Raw genomic sequence first — 22,500 nt, forward strand, 5'->3', positions numbered from 1 at the left:
TCTCTGAGAGGAAGAGCTGCAGGACTGTCTAGAGAGAGAGGGAGAGAGAGAGAGAGTGTGCAAGCGAGTGAGTGCGAGAGAGGGAGTGAGAGAGAGGGAGAGAGAGAGCGAGTGAGTGAGAGAGAGGGAGAGAGAGGGAGGTGTTTATGAGGGGAACTGTGAAGACCTTGTTAGCGGACTGGGGCCCTTCCTCTTTCCAGGCAGCCGTATTTAGATCTTCTCTCAGCGGGGGTTAGGTGAAGCCCAGGTGGCTTCGATTTCGGGCCGGCAGGGGCAGAGGCGTCCTAGAAAACAGCCAATGACGGAGACGCAAAGGCGCGCAAAACTCCAAGACGATATTCCCCACAGTCACATAGAGCCCCTGCGCTGCCACAAGGGGTGAGATGCTAGCCGAGGGAAGCGTGAACATCGGCGAGGAGGCTACACACACAACTCCCACACTGGCCCACATACCTCAAGTACACGAGGCCCAACCTGCTTTAATTGACCCCCGGGGCAGCCTCTTTTTTTGTGTGTGTTTGTGTGTGTGTGTGTGTGTGTGTGTGTGTGTACCGTAGAAGCGTATGCTGGTGCATGCTGGTGCATGAAAGCCTGCGTGGGAGCATAAAAGCTCTTATTTATTTGTACTTTAAAGGAGGTGTGTCATTGAAAAGTTGGACAGTACGTCCTGGCCAACAATATAAAGGATTGTGGATCATGTAGCTCAAGTGGTAGAACACTGTGGTTATAGTAGTCGACATTCTCAGGAAACACATATACTGATAAACTATACATATGTATCGAAGTTGCTTTGGATAAAAACTGTGGTAAATGTATAAATATACAAGTAAATATATTGATTAGTTGTATTAAAGCCTGGTCGTCTGATTCCTTCTTACAGGATTTGCAGTGAACCTGCATGTGATTCTGTCCAACCCAAGAGCTCAGTTCAAACGCCGCGGAGCAAAGCCAGGCATGCAGGAGTCCGACTTCCTCAAACAGATCACCAAAGTGGAGGATCTGGAGCCAAAGGCCAACAACTGCACAAAGGTGTGTATGGCACGTCCTTCAAAATGGGCCAGATTGCCTTATAACATCCATTTTGCATGCCTAACCACGCAGCAGTAATCAATAGCCATGTGAAGATATTCTCAAATACTATGCTGAAATTTTAATTCAGGGCACGGGGGTGTTAAATTATGTACCAGGTTATGTTAATCAATGAGAAGTCTTCATATTCAGTTGTAGCAAGTAATGTGAAACAGCATGTTAAAGCCTGTATGTCAGTATGATTAGTGGCTATGTTAGGCGCCACATGGCGAAATAAATAGGTGATTTATTGATGGTAAAATGACACACTTTTAAGTAAAACAAAAAACTAGAAATTACTACTTTAAATAAAAATACTCTTAAGTAAGGTCAGAGCCACAGAATCATAAACATCTTGCTATGTGTGCCAGAGCTGAAGGTGACCAGGTGCTCTCTTTTTCCCAGACACTGTCCTGTATTTCAGTCTGTGTCGCCTTATTTAGCCTGTCCCATATTGTGTTTTTATCTTGCCCTGTATTTTAACAACAGCTTTCAGTCTCACTTTGAGGAATGGAAAGTATGTAATAAAAAATGCCCAACCACCGCCCACCCCCTCTCCCTCTGGCCCCATTCCCTTGAGTAAAAAAAAAAATCTTAGTGGTTGTCTACTTTATGTCCTTTCGGCTGTCTGACCGCCATAGAGAGTCTGGTCACGTCGGCGAGTGCCCGAGGGTAGTTAGTGACGGAGTATCAGTCCCGGGGTCAGTTCGTCCGCCTCTGTGCTCCAGGGTCCAATTGGTGGGGGGGTCTGAGTGGAGGACCGTACCTCTCCACCGCGTACCCGTCTGTCTCTCTGTCTGTCTGTCTGTCTGTCTGCCCACTTACCTGGCTGGCTCAGAGCGCCTCTCATCTCCCCCTCCTCAGCCGTGATGATATTCAGTGGATTCCGGCTTCCCTTCCTCTGCCTGCTGTGTCGTCCTCACCCAGATCATCATTATCACCCAATTATCCTAATGGCCATGCCAGTGCCGTTATTAATAGTGACTATTAGCCGGGCTGACAGAATCACCAATCACCCCTTCCTGTAGCGAGGAGGACATACGTCTCACAGAAAGGCCTACAAGAGACGCATAATGAAGGATCCATTATCTGACTATGCACAACGCCGCACAGATATTAACCAGTTTCTCATAGGTGTCCCCCCCAGACACCCCCCCCCCCAACCATCTCCCTGACAGAATTCTAAAATGTTATGTCTGATGAATAGCATTTGGATGCCGATGCATGTCCTCATCATTTCAAAACTTCCACAAACCCGAGGAAGGAGCTGCTGAGTTCTACTTACTCTGCCCATGTCTTTAACACAAAGCTACACGTTATGAATGCGCAGAAAGCCCCCTGGCCGGTGGCCAGGCAAGCCTTTAGGAAAGGTCAAACCTCTCAGAAAGATTTAAGCGGCTTGCTCGCTCACCCCTGTCCTCGCCGCCCCGTCCTCTCGCTTCATTCCAGACCCCTCATCCGTACGCCGGACAGCTCCTGAGTCACAATGTGGCCAGCTCCCAGAATGCATCAGTGCAGGAGGAGGACATATAAGCCCCTCTTGTTGTTAGGATGACAGTAGCAGCCCCCCCCCCTCTCTTCTCTTTTAGGGGAGTGAGTCAGACTGATGAGGAATCAGGAGGGATGAGTTGGAACGATAGGCAAGGAACAGGAGAGTCGGGTGGATGAGGGGGGTACAGTGGAGGTGTTGTGTTGGGTGAATAAATAGAATGACTGACTGGGAGAGACAGGCAGGAGAGAAGAGGGGAAGGAAACAAGAGAGAACTTATTAAACAGAGGAAATGAATAACAGAGAGAGAGAGGGGAGGGAGAGAGAGAGAGAGGGGAGAGAGAGAGAATGAGAGAGAGAGAGCAAGAAAGAAAGAGAATGAGACAAGGGGGAGAGAATGAGGGAGAGGGAGAGAGCAAGAAAGAGAGAGAACAGGGCTTATTTAGGAGTTGCCAGAGTGAAGCAGTGTCTCTCCTCCTTGTTAGCGTCAGTCTGCCTCTCGACCCAAGCCAGCATGCTTCAGCTCCCAGCATAGCCTAGCCCTCTACAGGCCTCCAGGGCAAACCCCCCAACAAACCATCAACCCCCCCCCCCCCCATCTCCTCCTGTCAACAATCAATATCCCCTCACACACACGCGTCTTTAAATGCCCATCAAACTCTCAGCAGCACTGACAAGTGCATCATCAAGCCAGTAGTCTCACTCTGGTAGACCTTCCAAAGGTTTCCTAATGGGACTCTCTTCAAAACACCACAATCTGTAAAGCCTCTAATAAGGTGGTGGTGGTGGTGGTAGTATGGTGGTGGGATCATTGAGGTAGTACAAAGACACAACTGGGGGATAGCAAGGGGAGGTCAAGATTTTAAGGGTTAGCATTAGCAATTTTTTTAAAGTGGTGTCTAACATTTGCTCACTTTTGCCCATATTTTCACAACCAAGCCAATCAGGTGTACCAGTGGCTGCAACTTATTTTCTTCATGTGGATTGGTGGTTGAGCTGACCATTTCCTGTAAGGAATATCAGACAATCTACAAAGTATGCTGTCCATGTAGACCAGTTGATTGTCCACATTTTGAAATGGCAAGCTCAACCAGCCCAACCATCCCAACCATGCACATGTTAGATCCCGTTTTTAAAAATGGTGACCGTCCACCGATTTCTTGGCTGAATTACATTAGCCTTGCATGTGCTATGGAAATAAACAGGGTAGGAACGTCCTCCCTCTCTAAATAACACCTGCATTTGAATATCTAGTAGGAAACGGTGCTACGCCCATTGCATGCCCAACTAGTTTCAATAGCACTGGTCGGTCGCTGTCCAGTGCTGAATTCCCACCACTTATTTTGTCACACCTCTACCACATTTATGATGAATCGGAGGCCACAGGGTCTGACTCGGAGGAGTGTGCTGCGCTTTGTGCATGTAGGGGCCAATCTGCCAAACACCCCACCCCCAGTAGGTCGACTGAGCAAGCCTAGTAGGGGAATAGCCTACTCTTCTTAATTTGTTTGTGGAATCATGAGCCAGGCTGAGTGAGTAAGTGGCACAGTGTTTTAATCTCACTGCCACTTGTTAGGGTCCATCAGAGTCCACTGGTGATTAATTCTAAATTCAAGTCAGTCTCAACTGCACTCTCAAACAGGTTGTTGGAATGGAAATAACACATGAATGTGTTTATCTAAGGACAACACAGTTTGTGTTGTTTCCAACACATTGCTTTTGTTATTTGTTACACCATATGTGTTGAAAATAACACTGTGTTGTCCAAATAGGTAACAGCAGAATGTGTTGTTTCCGACACATTCATTTTAAGAGTGTGGTACCCCCTCCCCCCCACACACCTGTGCAAATAGCAACTTGTAAACTGATTTACAATGCAAAACACACCACCGATTAAACAAAAAAGTTAACTCTACCGAAATCCTTCAAACACTCCTTCACTTTTTCCACCACGTCTCTTGGGCTTTTCTGCCATGGCGGCTCTCGTTTATCGCGCAGGCCAACGTGTGGCGGATGTACCGTACATTCTGGTATTCGCAGCCTGGAGCTGTTCCCTTATCCCCCTCCGTCAGGAGCTGGTGTGGGACGTTGGCCATGAAGTGCTCACCCGGGACACGAACGAGAGAGGGAGAGGAGAGTGTGAATCAGGGAAGGGGGTGGGGGTTAAGGATAGGGAGAGGATGCATTGGGATTACCAGCAGATGGATGAAAGGTGCAAAACGGAGTTTTTTAAAACCCACGGCGATGATATGCTTGATTGTTGTTCACCAAATTGCCTCCCGAGAAACCACCAGCTTGCGTGCGAGCCGGGTGGAACAACGTTTAGAACATCCTTCGAGCGCCCCTGTGGCAATCAGACCGGTTTTTAAGCGAACCCTCCCCCGACTCCCCCCAACCTCCGAGGGCCATGCTTCAGTTCCCACCGAATTAGTCCAGTTAGATATGCAAAACGAACCAATTAACACGGCCATGTGTTCGGGATGTGACACGTCACACCTGAGAGAAGCCGCACTGACAAAGTCGGAGTGCTCAGGGCAGGCTGCTCCCCCCCCAGCAGCATTCAGGGGAGCAATGAAATGGGACAGGGTTGTACACACACTATTAAAAGCTCGTGTAGCAAAACCAGTGGGGCATTGGACAAAATGCACCAAGGTCATGGTTAAAATACCCCAAAATGTAGAAAGACCAATGGATTGGATTAAACCTTGTTAATAAGACTATAGGTCACACCATAATATAAATAGCTGAATGCTTCAGCAAATGAGGTAGCCTTGCATGATAGCTTTCCATTATTATTTTCAGTGCATTTCCATTTTTATATTAATAAGATGCACTCCTTATTATTGTGTTTGCTATGAAGTATGAAACGGCCAAAGCAGTAACCTTGATAAACGCCTCAGACATTTGCAATCAGCCAAACCTACTAAAAACCTTACAAAGTTAAGATGTATTGAGAGCTGAACTGGGTGTCTAGCTTTCATATAAAACACCTCCTACCGCAACACATTGAGCTGGTTTCAAGTCTCCCCCTCTCCGCCTCCTAAGGCTGTTCTATGCACTGGCACATTCACACAGGCCAGGGCTGCCTCTGAGTATTGCTTTGTGCGCAGAGCACAATAGGTCTTTTATGTGAGCTGTTTCAAAGACTCCTCTCTCTCTCTCTCTCTCTCTTTCTCACTCGCTCTCTCTTCCCGTCCCTGGCAGGTCCTGGTGTGGCACACTCGCACCGAGAAAGTGAACCTGGGCAACGAGCCCAAGCATCACCAGGATACCGTCCACATCGAGGTTTAGACGGAGAAGTCACCTAGGACCCGAGGCCATTGGCTGGACCGGTTATTGGAACCCTCTGGACGTGGAACAAAAGTGGCCACTCTTACATGGATAACTTGAAATACAAAAAAAAAAAAAAAAAAAAGGAGACAGGTGTCAGGACTAATAAGAACATTAGAACTATTCACTGACCCGCATTCTTTTGCCTGTCTGGCCGGTGATTGGGCCCAGGAGGACTGCACTTTGTCGTCATTGGCTCATGCGTACCTCACGTGTGGAGGTCTGACCTTAACAACCTCAGCAGCTCTAGCGCTCTGTACCTTTGATAGCTGATCTTTGCAAGGGTACACGTACACACACACACACACACACACACACACACACACACACACACACACACAGACACACACACACACGATACACTTCTGCCTGTGAATGACCTGTTGAATAAAAGACTGTTTCAGCTGCAAATCACAAACTTAACCCAAAACTACAGGGACAAACCCAAGGAGTACAACTGTCTTTATTCCAAACGACCCTCTTAAAAGCCAGAAGAAAAAGGAAAACAAATTAAAAGAAAAGAAAAAAACAAAAACTTTACAATAAATGAGTCTTCAGACAAAATGATCACACTATAGTTCATGGCTATTCACTGTTTAATGCACGGAAATACCATTTTTTTTTCTCTGTACTAGGCACCAGAAAATGTAAACACATTATAGAGATAAACCTGGAGGACGACAGTGTGAGTGTGTTTCTGTGTGTGTGTGTGTGTGTGTGTGTGTGTGTGTGTTCTCACATTATTGCACCGCAGAGTGACCCTGTCTGTCTATGTGGACTGTGAGCTCTGCTACCGCCATCTAGGCTCTTGTGTCCGTAAGCCTGTGTGTGTGTGTGTGTGTGTGTGTGTGTGTGTGTGTGTGTGTGTGTGTGTGTGTGTGTCTGTTGCCGTTTCTTGAATTGAATTCCAGTTTGTTAGTTTGTTTATTCATTTTCTGTTAAAAATATCTCTTTCCATCACATACATTCTTCTAGCCCATATATTCTTAATAACAACTAGACCTTACTACCCCCCCCCCCACCAAACTCTTTTAAAATGTCACCATCCTCAAGAGTCCTTATTTATTTATTATTTACTTGAAATGTTAATTTAACGTGTGTGTGTGTGTGTGTGTGCGTGTGTGTGACTACTGTCTGTCTCGTGGAGTCGTCCAGGTTTATTAGCCTCTTGCTAGCTGTGCTTCTCTGTAATGCACATAATAAAACACCACAGTTATGAGGAGGGCTTTTGTCTGGGAGCCGGAGCCACGTTGGGTGGAGGTTTGGGTGGAGGGGCATGTTGATGGATCTGGGTGGAGGGCTGATGGGGATGTCTGGAGGGGTTGGATCTCTACCGTATACTAATTACATACAGAACATGGGCTCATACGATACCTGCTACAGGACCATGGGGGGGAGAGCTGTATACACAAGGGCTTGGGAGCGGAAAGGAGTCGGGTTTCACGAACATGATAGCCAAGTCTCAGCCATTTAAATACTATTTACTCACTATCGATTTTGGTAATGATATATTAGATGCTTGTATAATTGGTCCAGCAGCTTTTTTTTCTTCTCTTCGCTGATATGTTTTCCTTTAACGAAAAGAAAAAAAATAGAAATAAAAAAAGAAGTAGAAGAAGAAAAAAAAACTATTATTTCGCAAATAAGACGGACAAAAAGCTGCCAGTCTGCGTTATACCTGTACACTCTAACCACTCCATACATACACAGGGTTGAGCAGGTAGAGTTGATATTCTCCAGAGTAGTAATGGTTGGAAAGTAGAGGAAATATAACAGTACATGGATACAACACTCGCCGAGATGAAGAAAAAAAGATGGACAGCCGAAGAGGAGGAGGGAGGAGTGTGTCCATACAGCCTCTTCTGCTCTTCCCCTCTCTCTCTCTCTCTCTCCATCCTCCCCCTCGCTCTTCAATTCACTTCTCTTCTCTTCGGTCTCTTTACTCCCTCCATCCCTTGCCAGTGCGCTCACTTCCAGAGCTGGGTGCTGAGGGTCTGGCCGGAGGGGGGGCCCACCCAGCCGCCCATGGGGGCCCCGGGCTGGGCGAACGACATGGGCGCTCCGGAGCCATTCAGGCTCATGCCGGTCATCTGCTGGTTCATCTGATGGAGGGAGAGAGAGAGAGGGAGAGGGAGAGAGAGAGAGAGAGAGAGAGGGAGAGGGAGAGAGAGAGGGAGAGAGGAGAAGAGTGATGGAAGAGGAGGATAGCGATCACAAGGATCACAACAGAGAGGAAAACAGGAGAGAAAACAAGGAGAAGGAGAACAAAAGGGCAGAGGGAGAAAGAGAGGAGAGAGAGAATGAGGGGGGAGAGAGAGAATGAGGGGAGGAGAGAACGAGTGGGGAGAGAGAATGAGAGGACAGAGGCAGAAAGAGAAGAGAGAGGGACGAAGAGAGGAGAAAGATAGAAGGCGGGGAGAGAGAGAGAGAGAAGGAGTCATATTGAGTCAATAATTCAGGCACTTTCATCTAAAGCTACTTACTGTTAGGTGCAGACATCACTCCCTTTGATCAGTAAAGGTAGACAAGCACCCAAGCAGGCAGACAGATAGACTCGTTAGAGCAGGGATGAGAGGGGGAAGTGAGGGCATGGCAGCGTATTAACGCACCAACCCACCGGCAGAGGAGAGCCGGAGAAAAGATACACACACACAAGCATGTTTGCTCTCCAACACAATGGATGCCAACAGCTTGTAGAAGAGTCTGGAACAAGCAGACGCTAAAGATACAGACATCAACTGGTAGCTCACACACGCACGGGGTGTGTGTGTTGTGTGTGTGTGTGTGTGTGTGTGTGTGTGTGTGTGTGTGTGTGTGTGTGTGTGTGTGTGTGTGTGTGTGTGTGTGTGTGTACAGAGGAGAACAAATCTCATTCGGTGTGTTTACAGGGAGTCAGCACGCTGTGTGCAGCCCACCCGACATTCCATTAGTTCTCCCATCCCTCTGCATCTCTCTCCTCCTCCGTCTCCAGCCAGCCCTGCCTTTTAGTCCCCCCTCCGCCGCCCTCTCTCTGCCCCCTGTTTTCTCTCTCTCTCTCTCTCTCGCTCTTCGAACCTCCATCTACTTTTAAACTGCTCTCCTGTCGCTTCTCTCTCCTCCCCCCTCTCTCTGTTTTCCCATCCGAGATGTGAAAAAAGGGTTTCTTTCACTTCATACCCTCTTCCCTATCTGCATGCGCTCTCTCTTTCTCTTGCACTCTGTCTTTCTCCATCTCCGTCTCGTCACGTCACATCTTTCTCTCCGTCTGCTAAAAGCGTCTGAAATTTCTCTTCTCTCTCTCTCACTCGTTCACCCGTTCTGCCCTGAATAGTAACCCACTCTCCCCACTCAAGAAAAAACATTCCTGGAGAATCCTAAAAACCCTCCAAACTCGCCTTGAAAACTTCCGACATTGAAAAAAAAAAAAAGGTGACAACGGAAACAGAATCCAGGCAGAGTCTGATAGCATCTGACTGATAAAAAGCCCACACCTGCCGACTCAGGTGCACGACATCACATTCAGAAAGAGGAGCCAAGTGCAACCTGGCAGGTGCTGATCAAATCAGTCCATCACCACACCATCAAACTTTAACCCTTGTGAATAGCATTTACATTTACATTCAAAAGAGAGACGTGCGATGCAATTTAGTGCATATTCAAGAGGGAAGAGTATGCTGGATTTAGTGCATATTCAAGAGAGAGGAGTATGCTGTATTTAGTGCATATTCAAGAGAGAAGAGTATGCTGTATTTAGTGCATATTCAAGAGAGAGGAATATGCTGTATTTAGTGCATATTCAAGAGAGAAGAGTATGCTGTATTTAGTGCATATTCAAGGGAGAAGTATGCTGTATTTTAGTGTATATTCGAAAGAAAAGTATGCTGTAATTTAGAGCATATTCAAAAGAGGAACAGGCTGCATTTTAGTGCATATTCAAGAGAAGAGTATGCTGTATTTTAGTACATACTCAGAAGAGGAGTATACTTTTGTACACTCAGAAGAGAGGAAGTTTATAGACAGTGACAAAATCTGCCTTCTCTGTTTGGCGGCGTGTGCGTGTTTTTGTGCTGCGTGTGCCTGGACCACTCAGCACCTTCTCTCTGTCCTCCTCCCCTCTCCATCGCCCTCCTCCTCCTCCTCCTCCTCCTCCTCCTCCCCTCCGTCTAAAAAAGCCCTGGGAGTGCCCACGCAGCAGTCCGAGAAGTGCTTGCCCAAGCGATCGCCTTTCTTCCTCCCGCTCCCACCTCCTCTCGCTTTTCTGTGGGTGTCACCCCTTTTTCAGACTCCCGACGTCATTCTCTTTTCAATTCTCTCTCTCTCCCTCCCTCTCTTCCCCCCTCCATCTCTCTCTCTCTCTCTCTGTCGGTCCATCCTCTCCCTGTCATTATCCGACCACCTCTGCATCTCCCCACTGCTCTCTTTAGAACCCGGCTACGCAGCTTTTCACCACCTCTGCATGCGTCACACGCTCCATCCATATCTAGCCCTCTCACTGCCTCTCCACATCTCTCCCTCTCTCTTCATCCCTCTCTCTCCTCATCTCTCTGTCTCCATCTCCTTCTCTCTCCACATCTCCCTCTCTCTCTACATCTCCCTCTCTGGCTTAGACTCCCTTTCTTTCTGTGAGGGTTTTTCTTCTCTTTGTGCTCAAATTTCTCATTTCATTTCATCGGCCCTTATTTATAAGCATTGATTTGATTTCTATAAAATGTACCGGTGTTGGCCAGCTGGCTGGTTTTCAACAGCAGTCCTTTAGTGGGATGTTTTGAAAACCATTAAAGTGATCAAGTTGATGAGAGGAAAGAAATCACAAGGCCCTAAACGACAGCAAAAGCAACAAACAATCTTGTCCCTGAGTATGTCTGGATTTTGTATTGTTTTTCTATGTTATTGGTAATAAAGGAAGTCAGTCTTCCGCTTCCTGAACTCTCTCTTTCATCTTCCCTCTCCATCCCTCTCTCTCTTGTCCTCCATCTCCCTCCATGTCTCCGTGGTGCCTGTGGGCAGTGAGGCCGAGGCGGCCCAGTGCTCCTTCAGCTGGACCGTCCGCCTCATCAGCGCGTCTGGGCCATTTATTCAGCGTGGCTCGGGGCACTAAGCGTCCCACGCTCACGCTCACACACACACACACACACACACACACACACACACACACACACACACACACACACACACACAGCATCTAATGGCTGCCTTGAGTCAGAGTGCATCAGCAGCAGTATCAGAGCGAGCGGCAGACTCATTCTCATTAACTCCAGCCCATTCTTCATAACCATAACACACTCGACACAGCACGGAACGGTACGGAACAGCACGGAACAGCCCAGCGTGGAATATCTCGTCGGTACCGTGTTGCCATCCATTGTGTGTGGGAGCAAACATTCTCCAGTGTGCCGTTTCTCTCTCTCTCGTACTCTCATACTCTGTCTGTCTACAGGTTGACAGACTCTCATAGAGCATATATTCCCTCCTACACTTACGCATGCATAAACACACAATGAAGCCCCGGGCTGTTTTGATATGGTGTATAGACAGAGAGAGAGAGAGAGAGAGAGAGAGAGAGAGAGAGAGAGAGAGAAAGTCTGGTAATTACTCTGTTCTCTTCACACAGACAGGTGAGTGTGATATGTGAGCGTGAAGAGCTTCCATGCGCAAGTGAGACAGCGTGTGCTCCGAGAGAGAGAGAGAGAGGGGGCAGAATAAGAGAGGAGTGAGAGAAGAGAGGGAGGGAACGAGAGAGAGAGAACAAAAGGAGAGAAGGAGCTTGAGATAGAGTGTGATGATGCAAAGCAGATTGAAGAGGAGGAGAAGAGAGAGAGAGAGAGAGAGAGAGAGAGCGCGACAGAGAGACCTTTTCCATCCTGATGAGCTTTATGCTGTTACCAAGATGAGTTAAGGTGAGTTAGCAACAGCGTGGCACTACTGATGAAGACAGACGCTTTATCCACTACAAACTGCATCAATCTAACCCAGTACAGCTCTTGTACTCAGGCCCTGCGCTACAATCCAAATGGCTCCAATAGTCTACCTATATTGCATGCTAGGAGCAGGCTTCACTCAGTCTCTCGTGTTTCTTTTCAGAGTGCTAGGCCAAACTTATACAGTAAGTTTTTTTAAAAATAATTTTTAAGGTTATTTTTTGGCCTTTTTATGCCTTTAATTGGACAGGACAGTAGAGAGAATGACAGGAAGCGGGTGGGAGAGAGAGTTGGGGTGGGATCCGGAAAGGACCACGGGGCGGGAATCGAACCCGGGTCTCCGGCGTGCGATGCAGGTGCCCCAGCCAGTTGCGCCACGGCTGGGGCCCTTATACAGTAAGTTAACGCAGAACAGAAAAAAGGCCGCACTTTGCATATACACGTGTTTTATTGCACAGACGCGTTTCGGCTTAGCGCCAAGGTGTCAACCAGTGTAGAGAGTGTTATAAAGTAAAGTTATTTGCCTACTTCTGGTAGTAACAGACATGTTCTTAATCATCTTCTCAAATTAAGTAATGCCATTACAATTACTGAAATGTAAATGGGTTTATCGCTCATTATCTTTAACTTGAGTGAAATACGCACAAGACAAGCAGACAAATGCTGCCTCTTCCCTTGTTGCGAGTGATTTAGAGTCGCTCAACTTTACCCTGGCACGGAGAACCAATCCATCAGCATTAATCCACAAAAAGGCCGACAGTTTGGGAAATGTGAGCTTTCAGTCCTGGATTTTTTTCCACTCAAGACCAAAGATAGAAATAGGTTATGGTCGTGAGTTCTTGTCTGTGGGCAGACGTGGAAACTTTATCCATACCAGTTAGGTGTTGGAGCACAAAAACACCCGACACCAATTCTTTATGTAATCCTGCTCTGTCAACTCCTGTGAGAGCCCGGAAGATTCCGCACGACGCCACCTTACCCCTCAGCACCACCTGCAGCTCCTCCAACCAAATCTTGCCACACGCAGAAAACACATCTCCAGAGAATTTCACACCCCCTCTTTGAACAAATCACCAAGTCTGCACGAGAAACTCGGCACAAGTTTTTACACCCACCACCACCTCGACAAAGGGGGGGAATCTACCTGCAATGATCCACAAGAAAGGTGCAGCACACGAAACAACAAAGCGCCCCCAATACAAAGACAAAAACACAGAGGAGATGTGAAAAAAAAAACAACAACAAAAAAACTAAAACCAAAGAAGGAGGCAAACAAATAAACAAACAAAAAACAGCCTGTAAACAGAGATAAAAGGGACACTGTTAGCGTAGCGGCAGCGCACCGGGCTGCCTGCCTAACCTAGCCTAACCCCCCTCTTCTCTTTAAGGCAGCGCTGGGGTGAAGGGTGTCGCTGAAGGCACTAAACTGGAGGCTGTGCTGCGCCGAGCTGCAGAGGCGGTGCTAGGAGCCAAAGACGGAGACGGAGAAGGAGATGGAGAGTGAGAGGGAGCAGGCGTTTAATTACAGAGGGAGAGGTGCTGCTGTACATTGATTTATGATGTGTAATTAACCTCCTGTGGGCCGGGGGCGCTGGCTCCCTAACCTCCAGACTCCCCACTGCCTCGCTCTCTCTAACACACACACACACACACACACACACACACACACACACACACACACACACACACACACACCCATGCATATATATTCTTGCTGACAGAAAAGTCATATGCATGCACACACACGCACACACACACTCATACCCTGCCTGCCGCAACATCTACGTAAATGTAAACGGATACAGAGGCACAGATATTTGCACAAGCAGACATGCAAACATACACACAAACAGACGGACACCCAAACAGCATTCAGACATCACTGAGAGAGGACATGCTAAAGGAGGATGAAGGGAACACGAGCTGATGGTGACAGCAGTAAGCAGAGGAAAAGAAACTGCCGGAAGACAGCAGAGATGGAGAGAGGACACAGCGGGAGGAATAACAAGGGACAAGAACACAAGTGCTAATAAGTGGACAGGAGGAGGACCCAGCGAGTGACCGAGAATGGACACAACACTCAAGATCAATGATTGATCTTCACCGCGGCTGTAGCAGCAGCCTAATGGTCCCAAATGAGGGAAATTTATTTGGCGATGCAAAGCTCTCTAGTACTTAGGAGAACACATTCACACTACACTTGTCTGCCTCTGATGAAAAGATAAAAAAAAAAAAACCAATAAGAATGAAACACCAAAACGTGAGCTGAAGTCAGCCACTGCTATGAAGGAATAATGAAGGAAAGCAAACGAACACAGGCGCATTAAAGAAAGCACGTTCTCTCTGCGCTCGTCTTTTTCAGCAGCGACGATTCCTGTGAAAGGACTTCCGCGGGAAGCCTCATCACCCCCCCCCCCCTCGTCTTGAGTACGCAGGTGACGTGTCTAATCATCCGCTCACAGACAGCGTGATAGGTGGAGAGGCGCGATGGAGACGGCAGCCATTACAGTAGCCGCGCTCCTCCACTGAGATAACGCACTGAGGACCAGGCATCTGCATCTGCTCAATCTCCATCTGTTGACATCTATCCAGCCATGTAGCCATCTATCGGTCGGTCTATGTATCCATTGATATCTATCTATCTATCTATCTATGCAGCTATCCATCTATCTATCCATATATTTTTCTATCTATCTATCTTTCCAGCTATCTATCTATGTATTTTTCTATCTATCTATCTTTCCAGCTATCTATCTATGTATTTTTCTATCTATCTATCCATCTATCTATCTATCCATCTATCTATCTATCTATCTATCCATGTATTATTCTATCTATCCATCTATCTATCTATCCATCTATCTATCCATCTATCTATCCATCTATCCATCTATCCATCTATCCATCTATCCATCCATCTATCCATCCATCCATCCATCCATCCATCCATCCATCCATCTATCTATCTATCTATCTATCTATCTATCTATCTATCTATCTATCTATCTATCTATCTATCTATCTATCTATCTATCTATCTATCTATCTATCTATCTATCTATCTATCTATCTATCTATCTATCTATCTATCTATCTATCTATCTATCTATCTATCTATCTATCTATCTATCTATCTATCTATCCATCCATCCATCCATCCATCCATCCATCTATCTATCTATCTATCTATCTATCTATCTATCTATCTATCTATCCATGTATTTTGTATCTATCCATCTACCTGCTTTTCCATCTGCTTATCAGTTTATCTATCTCCATCTCTTCCCTTAAGCCCCATGTCCATTCATTTCTTGAGTATCTTCCCTTACCACCTGTTCATCTCTCCCCACCTCTTCCTATTCCCCATGTCCATCCACCTCTTGTCTCTTCCTCTCGAGTGTCTCACCTGTGCCATGTTCCACTGGGGCTGCTGTCCGGGCTGCATGGCGTACATGTTCTGGGGCGGCACCACGCCCGCCGGCATGCCGCCCGGCTGCGCTCCCATCATGCCGGGGGCCAGTCCCATCACGCCGGCGGGCTGGGCGCCGCCCATGAAGCCGTTGGGCATGGTCATGCCCACCATCATGCCGGTGGCGTTCTGGCCCATCATGGCGGCCGGGGCGGCGCCCTGGCCCATCACGGCGCCCATCATGGTGGTGGGGGGCATGGCGCCGCCCATGCCCGGGAAGGCCTGGAAGTTGGCGGGCGGCTGCGCGGGGAACTGCATCTGAGACGCGCCCATGAACATGGCAGCTGGGGGAGGAGAAATGGCACACACACACACACACACACACACACACACAGGGAACAGGATCTTTAATGGTTGAATGGTAATAACTTAACATATTAGCAGCATGATCGGTATCATGTTATGGATGAACAATTGCTCTCACACACCAACAGTCAAGCACACACACACACACACACACACACACACACACACACACACACACATACACACACACCTTCAATGCTTGAATAATTCAGGAAAATTACACCTCAAGCAGGGCATCTCAGCAGAATATAAGGTGTCACGCTAAGAAATAGATGCAGACAAAAAGTGTGCACACACGCATGCGTGCGCACACACACACACACACACACACACACACACAGGAAGTGGAGCGCTGCAGTAAGGTGTCAAGCCTTGCTGTCAGCTGAATGACTCACTTAAAGAGATGGAGGGGCGGATGCAGAGAGAGGAGAGGAGAGGAAGAGAGGGGGAGAGGGGGAGAGAGGGGGGAAGATGTCGAGGTGGGCACGATGAAAGGCCTTATTAAGAGCCAGCCAGGCCTGCTGAGGAGGAGATGGCAACGCTTTGAACTTTGGGGGAAAATGTCCTGTTTGAAGGCGAAGTGGCGCAGATGAGTGCCCTCTCTCTCTCTCTCTCTCTATGTCTGTCTCTCACTTTCTCTTTCTCTCTCTCCCTCCCTCCCTCCCTCTTTCTTTCTTTCCTTCCCTCTCTCTCTCTTCTCCATCTCCCAGGCAGGTTTAAACCCCGTTCAGCAGAATCAGAGTGCTGAAGTAGGCACTGTTTGAATTATTAATCTAGCCATTAAAAAAGGTCTGTACCTCACCAACCCCCCCCCCACACACACACACACACACGCACGCACACACACACAAACACACACACACACTTAAAATACTCCCTCGTCACCCTTCCATCCCAAAACACTCGCCAAACAGCACTTCAGCCCAAAACAGCAACACACAATGACCCTTCTGTCCCTAACACACACCTTAAAATACACTCGCCCACTCTCTCTCAGCCTCACTTGCTCTTGCTTTTGCTCTCTCTCTCTCTCTCTCTCTCTCTCTCTCTCTCTCTCTCTCTCTCTCTCTCTCTCTCTCTCTCTCTCTCTCTCTCTCTCTCTCACCCTCACTTTCTCTCTCCATCTCTCTATCTCAAGCTGATTCTGATTCTCTCTCTCTCACTCACACAGACACACACACACACTGACACACACACACACAGGTGCGTGAATGAGAACACCCACACAGCGCAGGGCGCATCCACTCGACTCCGGCAGGGTGCTTGAGGGAGTCACATGGGCCATTGTGAGCCCAGGCGGGGAGGATAATGACATGTAATTATGAGCAAATGACCCAATCAGACAAGGGATCCTGGAGGGAGGAGAGAAAGGGGGGTGGGGGTGGTACGCAAGGAACGAGAGAGGGAGGGAGGGGAGGAAAGAAAGCAAGTGATAGAGACAAAGGGGAAAAACGATGTGGAGAGATTGAGATTGAAGGAGAAGTAGAGTGAGATTGAGACTGAAATCAGTAGCACAAACAAAGACAGAAGAAGAGAATGAGTGCAGGGAAGGAAAGGGAGAGGGAGAGAGATAGAAAGAGAGACAGAGAGAGAGAGGGAAAGAGATGGAGAGAGAGAGAGACAGAGAGAGATAGATATAGAGAGAGGAGGAGATGCTGGTCACCTTGTGTGGGCTGTTGGGGCACAGAGCTGGATCCGTACAGGGAGAGGATGGAGTCCTTGCTGAGGGGCTTCTTGGCCGCGTCCTCAGCCTTGCCGCCTCCGCCTCCGCCGCTGCCCTCGCTGAACAGATCCAGCTCGCCCTGGGAGGAGGAGGCCGGCGCCGCCGCGGCCCCAGACGCTGCACCGGGAGCGGCCGCCGCCGCAGGGACCCCTGGAGCTTTACTGGAACTGGCCTGGTGGAGAGGACGAGAGAGAGAGTCGTCAATGTCATCACCTCTGAACATCTGTCAGTGCACACACACACACACACACACACACACACACACTTTGTGCAGGATCACATAGTCAAACACATGATCAAACATCTGTCAATAACATTCCTCACACTCACAGGCACACCCACAAGCGCAGATTTGAATGGCGCAACATCTGCTGGTGCACACACTAATGCCCTGCCATTACATGTGATGAGGGAGATTATGGGTGAGATGAAAATGTGTCTGAAGGACATCTCAACGCACCCTCAAAATGAGTGAGGGCCGCACAGGGGTTCACACAAACACACACACACACACAGAGAGAGAGAGACAAGGGGAGCTTTTATCATCGTGGAAAAGGAAAAATAACATTAATTAGTCTGCAGCTGTGGTGAATGTCTGAGGATGCATCAGAGTTCACTCGGTTGCAGCAACGCGCACACACACACACACACACACACACACACACACACACACACACACACACACACACACACACACACACACCGTATGCGATTGCTGAAAAAATTATTCTTCAGAGTGCTGCCTGACAAAATCTTCTTAGTATAATAGACTGGACGTGTGCGTGTGCATGTCTGTGTGTGATATGGGTTTCAGTCTCACACCACCTGCAGCAGTGTGTGCTCCATTCCAGGGGTCTGCTATGGAGGCTGGAGCAAACAAAAGCAGCAGCTGGTGGCGCTGAACACTCTGGGGGTCCCGAGCAGAGCAGAGTAGAGTAGAGTGGAGTAGAGTGGAGCCCAGCGAGCAGGCGGGTGGGCGGCCGGCCAGGCATAGCACCAGCGCTCTGGACCCATGTGCTGCAGCGAGCGAGCGAGCGACACCGGCACACCTGACTCCAGGTCAGTCCCGCGCTCGTTAATTACACTCCCGCTTCGGCTGCGGGACAGGCCCCCAGACGGCACGGGAGCGGACGGAGACGACACAGTTGCGCGGACGGAGACGACACAGTCGCGCGGACGGAGACGACACAGTCGCGCGGACGGAGACGACACAGTCGCGCGGACGGACAGCGAGCCGCAATCCTGACAGATGGGACCCGAATTAAGGCAACAGCTTGGTCTAGCAGGCCAGCCACGCTAGCGATGCAGTCCCAGCCAACAGGAGCCACCAGTCAGCACAACACCATGGCGGGTTTAGGGGGCTCCACTACCTCATGCTAAAGGCAGCCAATGGCAACATTAGGCCTGGCTAAACGCAGCATCCTATGCTAGCCAAGAATGGCTACAGACACCCAAGTAACTGCTTAAGCTGCAGCTTTTTTCAGCTAGCGCACAGGCAAGCTACCGCCGGCTAAAATACAGCATGCTACGCTAGCCAACAGCATTGGCACATCATGCCGAAAATGACGTTAATGTACAGACTGCTTTGCTAACACAGCAGGAAAGCGGTGGCTCCCTGTGCCAAAGGATGCATTAAGCAAACTGGGGGTGGGCTCTGCGGCTACGCTAGCGAGCGCTACTGTGCTAGCGCGGCGGTACAGCGCTAACTGGTGTGGCCAATGTGGTTTAAGGCTCGGCGTGAGGCGGGAGTGTGCCCTGCAGTTATGCGACTGCGCTCCACGATAAAATAAAATTTGCACCGTGCCGGGACTGCAACGAGCACAGCTTGGCGGCATACTGAACGTGTGTGTGTGCAAGGGGTGTGTGCAGGGGGTGTGTGTGTGTGGGGGGGGGGGGGTGAGTGCCTAAAGGTAATTACAAACACACATCATACACTTCTCTCTCTCTCTCTCTCTCTAGGCACTTTATCATATGAGCACAAGAAGAGTGGAAGGGGAGAGAAGGGGGATGGATGCGGCTGAGAGATAGAGAGAGAGAGAGAGCGAGGGAGAGAGAGGAGAGAGAGAGAGAGGGAGAGAGATGAGGAGGGAAGGAAGGGAAGGAGCGTGCAAAAGCATTAGGATGCAGATGACATGGGGAAGAACAATGAGATAGATTAGTGTACCAATCCATTTGCACAAACACACTCACTCCAGACGCCGCGTAGCATGGGAAACATGATGGAGGGGAGACCGAGGGAGGACGAGGAGGTGGAGGAGGAGGGGGGGGAGAGGGGGAGGAGGAGGAGGGGAGGGGGGGAGAGACAGAGGGAAGGAGGGAGGAGGGGAAAGAAAAACACAAGACAAGAACGCAATCCTCCATGGAGAGAGGCCTGGGTTTAGTGTGGACTCATGAATAAAAATTGACGGGGTTTTACAAAAAAAAGCTTGTGTGCGTTTGGTGCATGTGTGTGTGTGTGTGTGTGTGAGAGTGTGAGTGTGTATGCATGTGTGTGTGAGTGTGAGAGAGTATGTGCGTGTGTGTGTGTGCGTGTGTGTGAGTGTGAGTGTGTGTGTGCGTGAGAGAGAGCGAGTGTGTGTGAGGATGTGTGAGAAATGAAAGGATAGAAGCCTGGGAGCCGTCGGTCACACTTGGGCAGCTGCAACGCTGTCTTTCCGTCAGTCAGAACCCCGGAGCTCCAGGGCTGGATGGGCACCGCGCTGATCAGAGGCCCAGAAAAAGAGCTCCCGCCCTGGGGAGAGAGCGGTGCAGGTGTGGGGGGCGCAAGGTGGAGGAGAGGAGAGGAGAGGAGAGGAGATAGAGGGAGACAGGGTTGGGGGTGGGGACAGGGCTTCTCTTTTCTCATCTAGATGGATTTAAGATATGCAGGTGAAACTGTGTGTGTGTGAGTGTGTGTGTGTGTGTGTGTGTGTGTGTGTCTAAGCTTATGGACCATAGGAGGCTGAGCTTACACAACATATATAAGCGCAGTGCAGTAGCTGTGCAAGATAAGACCAAGACTGCTCCAAACACCTGATAAAAACAAGCTGATTTACTAGTGAATGTGTCAATGTGCACGCGCACAAACACGCGCACAAACACGCGCGCACACACACAAAGACGTGCATGCGCGCGCACGAAAACACACACAACTCTGACTTGATGGTATGGGGGATGGCGTATGTGCATTAGCATCTATAATGCATGGGGAAGGGGCTTGTGGGATACGGGAGACGGAGAAATACACTCTTTTGTCCTTAAGTTGGTTTGGCAGTGAGAGATAGTGTCTCCGTCTGTTCCAAAGTACACAATACTGTATACAGTACGCACGGATATATTTGGATTAAAAATGGAATATCGCCAAATTACTCCATATTTCTCAACACAGATACACACACACACACACACACACACACACACTGAATATTATACAGCTATTCCTTCACAGCATGAATATTCCACATATCAACTCCCAGATGCACACTGACAGTGACGCACACAAACACCATGAATATTCTGAATATCAGTTACCAGATGTGGAGGTACACGCGTACACACACACACACACACACACACACTGAATATTCTACCCATACCCTTCCCCCATACACACACACACACACACACACAAACTTACACTCTTCTGCCAGGAGAATAGACTGGGCTCCTTCGCTGTTCACACAAATCACACAGGGCTGTGAATACTCTATTCTCCGACCCCCAACACACACACACACACACACACACACACACACAGCATCACTGAGCACCTATTTCCCGGTGACATTCACACAGCTTCATAAATTTCCGAGTGCTCTCCACCCCCAAGACTACAAACCAATTGAGCCACAGCAGCAGCTAGATACAGTAGCGTCTTACCCTCCTCCATCCATCCCTCTATTCCTCTTCTCCCCTTCTTCCCCCTTTCTTCTTACCACACACACAAAACTCCCTCCCTCCCCCTCACACACAACACACACACACACACACACACACACACACACACACACACACACACACACACACACACACACACACACACACACACACACACACACACACACACACACACACACACACACACACACACACACACACACACACACACACACACACACACACACACACACACACACACACACACACAGAGGGTATCGCAGTTTCCCGAGTAACAGGGAGAGCTTTGTGAGATTCTCTGCCCACACACATAATTAGTACTCTGGTGGCACTCCTCTAAGCAGACAAACTCTTCACTCCCTCTCCCACACAAACATGTAAAACACGTAGAGAGACACACATACACACACTGCCCCTCAAGGCTGCATATATCTCTACATGTACATATTTTTGGTATGATCTGTGTTAATCTAGTTCAAGTCGCTATGAGACTGAGAAATCCGTGGAGGAAGAACAGAAATGCATTTAAAAAACGGGGAGAGAGACAGAGAGAGAGAGAGAGAGAGAGAGAGAGAGAGAGAGAGAGAGAGAGAGAGAGAGAGAGAGAGAGAGAGAGAGAGAGAGAGAGAGAAGAAGAGAGAGAGAGAGAGAGAGAGAGAGAGAGAGAGACGTGTTGGTGTGGTGGCTGTGTTCTTGCAGATGCCTGCGGGGAACAATTCCACCCATTATATTTTACGTGACCTTCACACGTAGACACGAGCGAACAAACACACACACACACACACGCATTCTCTATGAACACACAGAGGCACATAGATCTCACACAAACACGCGCCCCCCCTCCACAGAGTGTCCCGCTTCGGCCATTGATATGGCTTTAAAGATTTAATACGCACATCATAGAAACAGCATCTAGGCCACTGTTGGTCATCAATAGCCCCGTTCTGTCAGGCCTGTGGGCAGCGCGCCGAGACGCGGTGCTGAGAGAGAGAGAGAGAGGGGAGATGCTGACCGTCACCCCTGGACATCATTATAATTACGTGTCTTACTGAGACGCAGGCCGGGGATCAATATGTCGATGCGAGCCGATGGAATCTCCATGGATGCCGGCGACCTTTGAACCCCTGAGAGGCTGTTGTGACCGCACACACACGCCATGGACACACACACACGACGCAAGAGCACACAGATGTACACATACTCACACATGCAAGAGCCAACATCACTCTTAAAGTAAAGCAAGTAAAGTAAAAAAAAAATCCCTCAGATACAAACACTTTCTTCAGTTTCCTTACATGAAGGATGATCAAGCATGCAAGCACGCGCACACACACACACACAC

The 22,500-nt window shown here is 48.8% G+C and overlaps 2 protein-coding genes across 5 annotated transcripts in view; one reads left to right on the plus strand and one right to left on the minus strand.

The window, feature by feature from the left end:
* Positions 1-6,329, plus strand: part of b3gat2 (beta-1,3-glucuronyltransferase 2 (glucuronosyltransferase S)) — a 19,663-nt gene extending 13,334 nt beyond the window's left edge. The window contains exons 3-4 of the mRNA XM_062519251.1: positions 881-1,029; positions 5,762-6,329. Of these exons, the coding sequence (XP_062375235.1) occupies positions 881-1,029; positions 5,762-5,848 (236 nt within the window). The 3' untranslated portion in view covers positions 5,849-6,329. The remainder of the gene's footprint in view (positions 1-880; positions 1,030-5,761) is intronic.
* Positions 6,319-22,500, minus strand: part of smap1 (small ArfGAP 1) — a 105,380-nt gene continuing 89,198 nt past the window's right edge. For all 4 annotated transcript variants that reach the window (XM_062519247.1, XM_062519250.1, XM_062519249.1 and 1 more), the window contains 3 exons: positions 17,223-17,454; positions 15,191-15,537; positions 6,319-7,989 (listed from right to left, as the gene is read on the minus strand). In XM_062519247.1, the coding sequence (XP_062375231.1) occupies positions 7,855-7,989; positions 15,191-15,537; positions 17,223-17,454 (714 nt within the window). In that variant the 3' untranslated portion in view covers positions 6,319-7,854. The remainder of the gene's footprint in view (positions 7,990-15,190; positions 15,538-17,222; positions 17,455-22,500) is intronic.

This window comes from Sardina pilchardus, chromosome 18 (assembly GCF_963854185.1).
Source record: "Sardina pilchardus chromosome 18, fSarPil1.1, whole genome shotgun sequence".
Taxonomy (NCBI): domain Eukaryota; kingdom Metazoa; phylum Chordata; class Actinopteri; order Clupeiformes; family Clupeidae; genus Sardina; species Sardina pilchardus.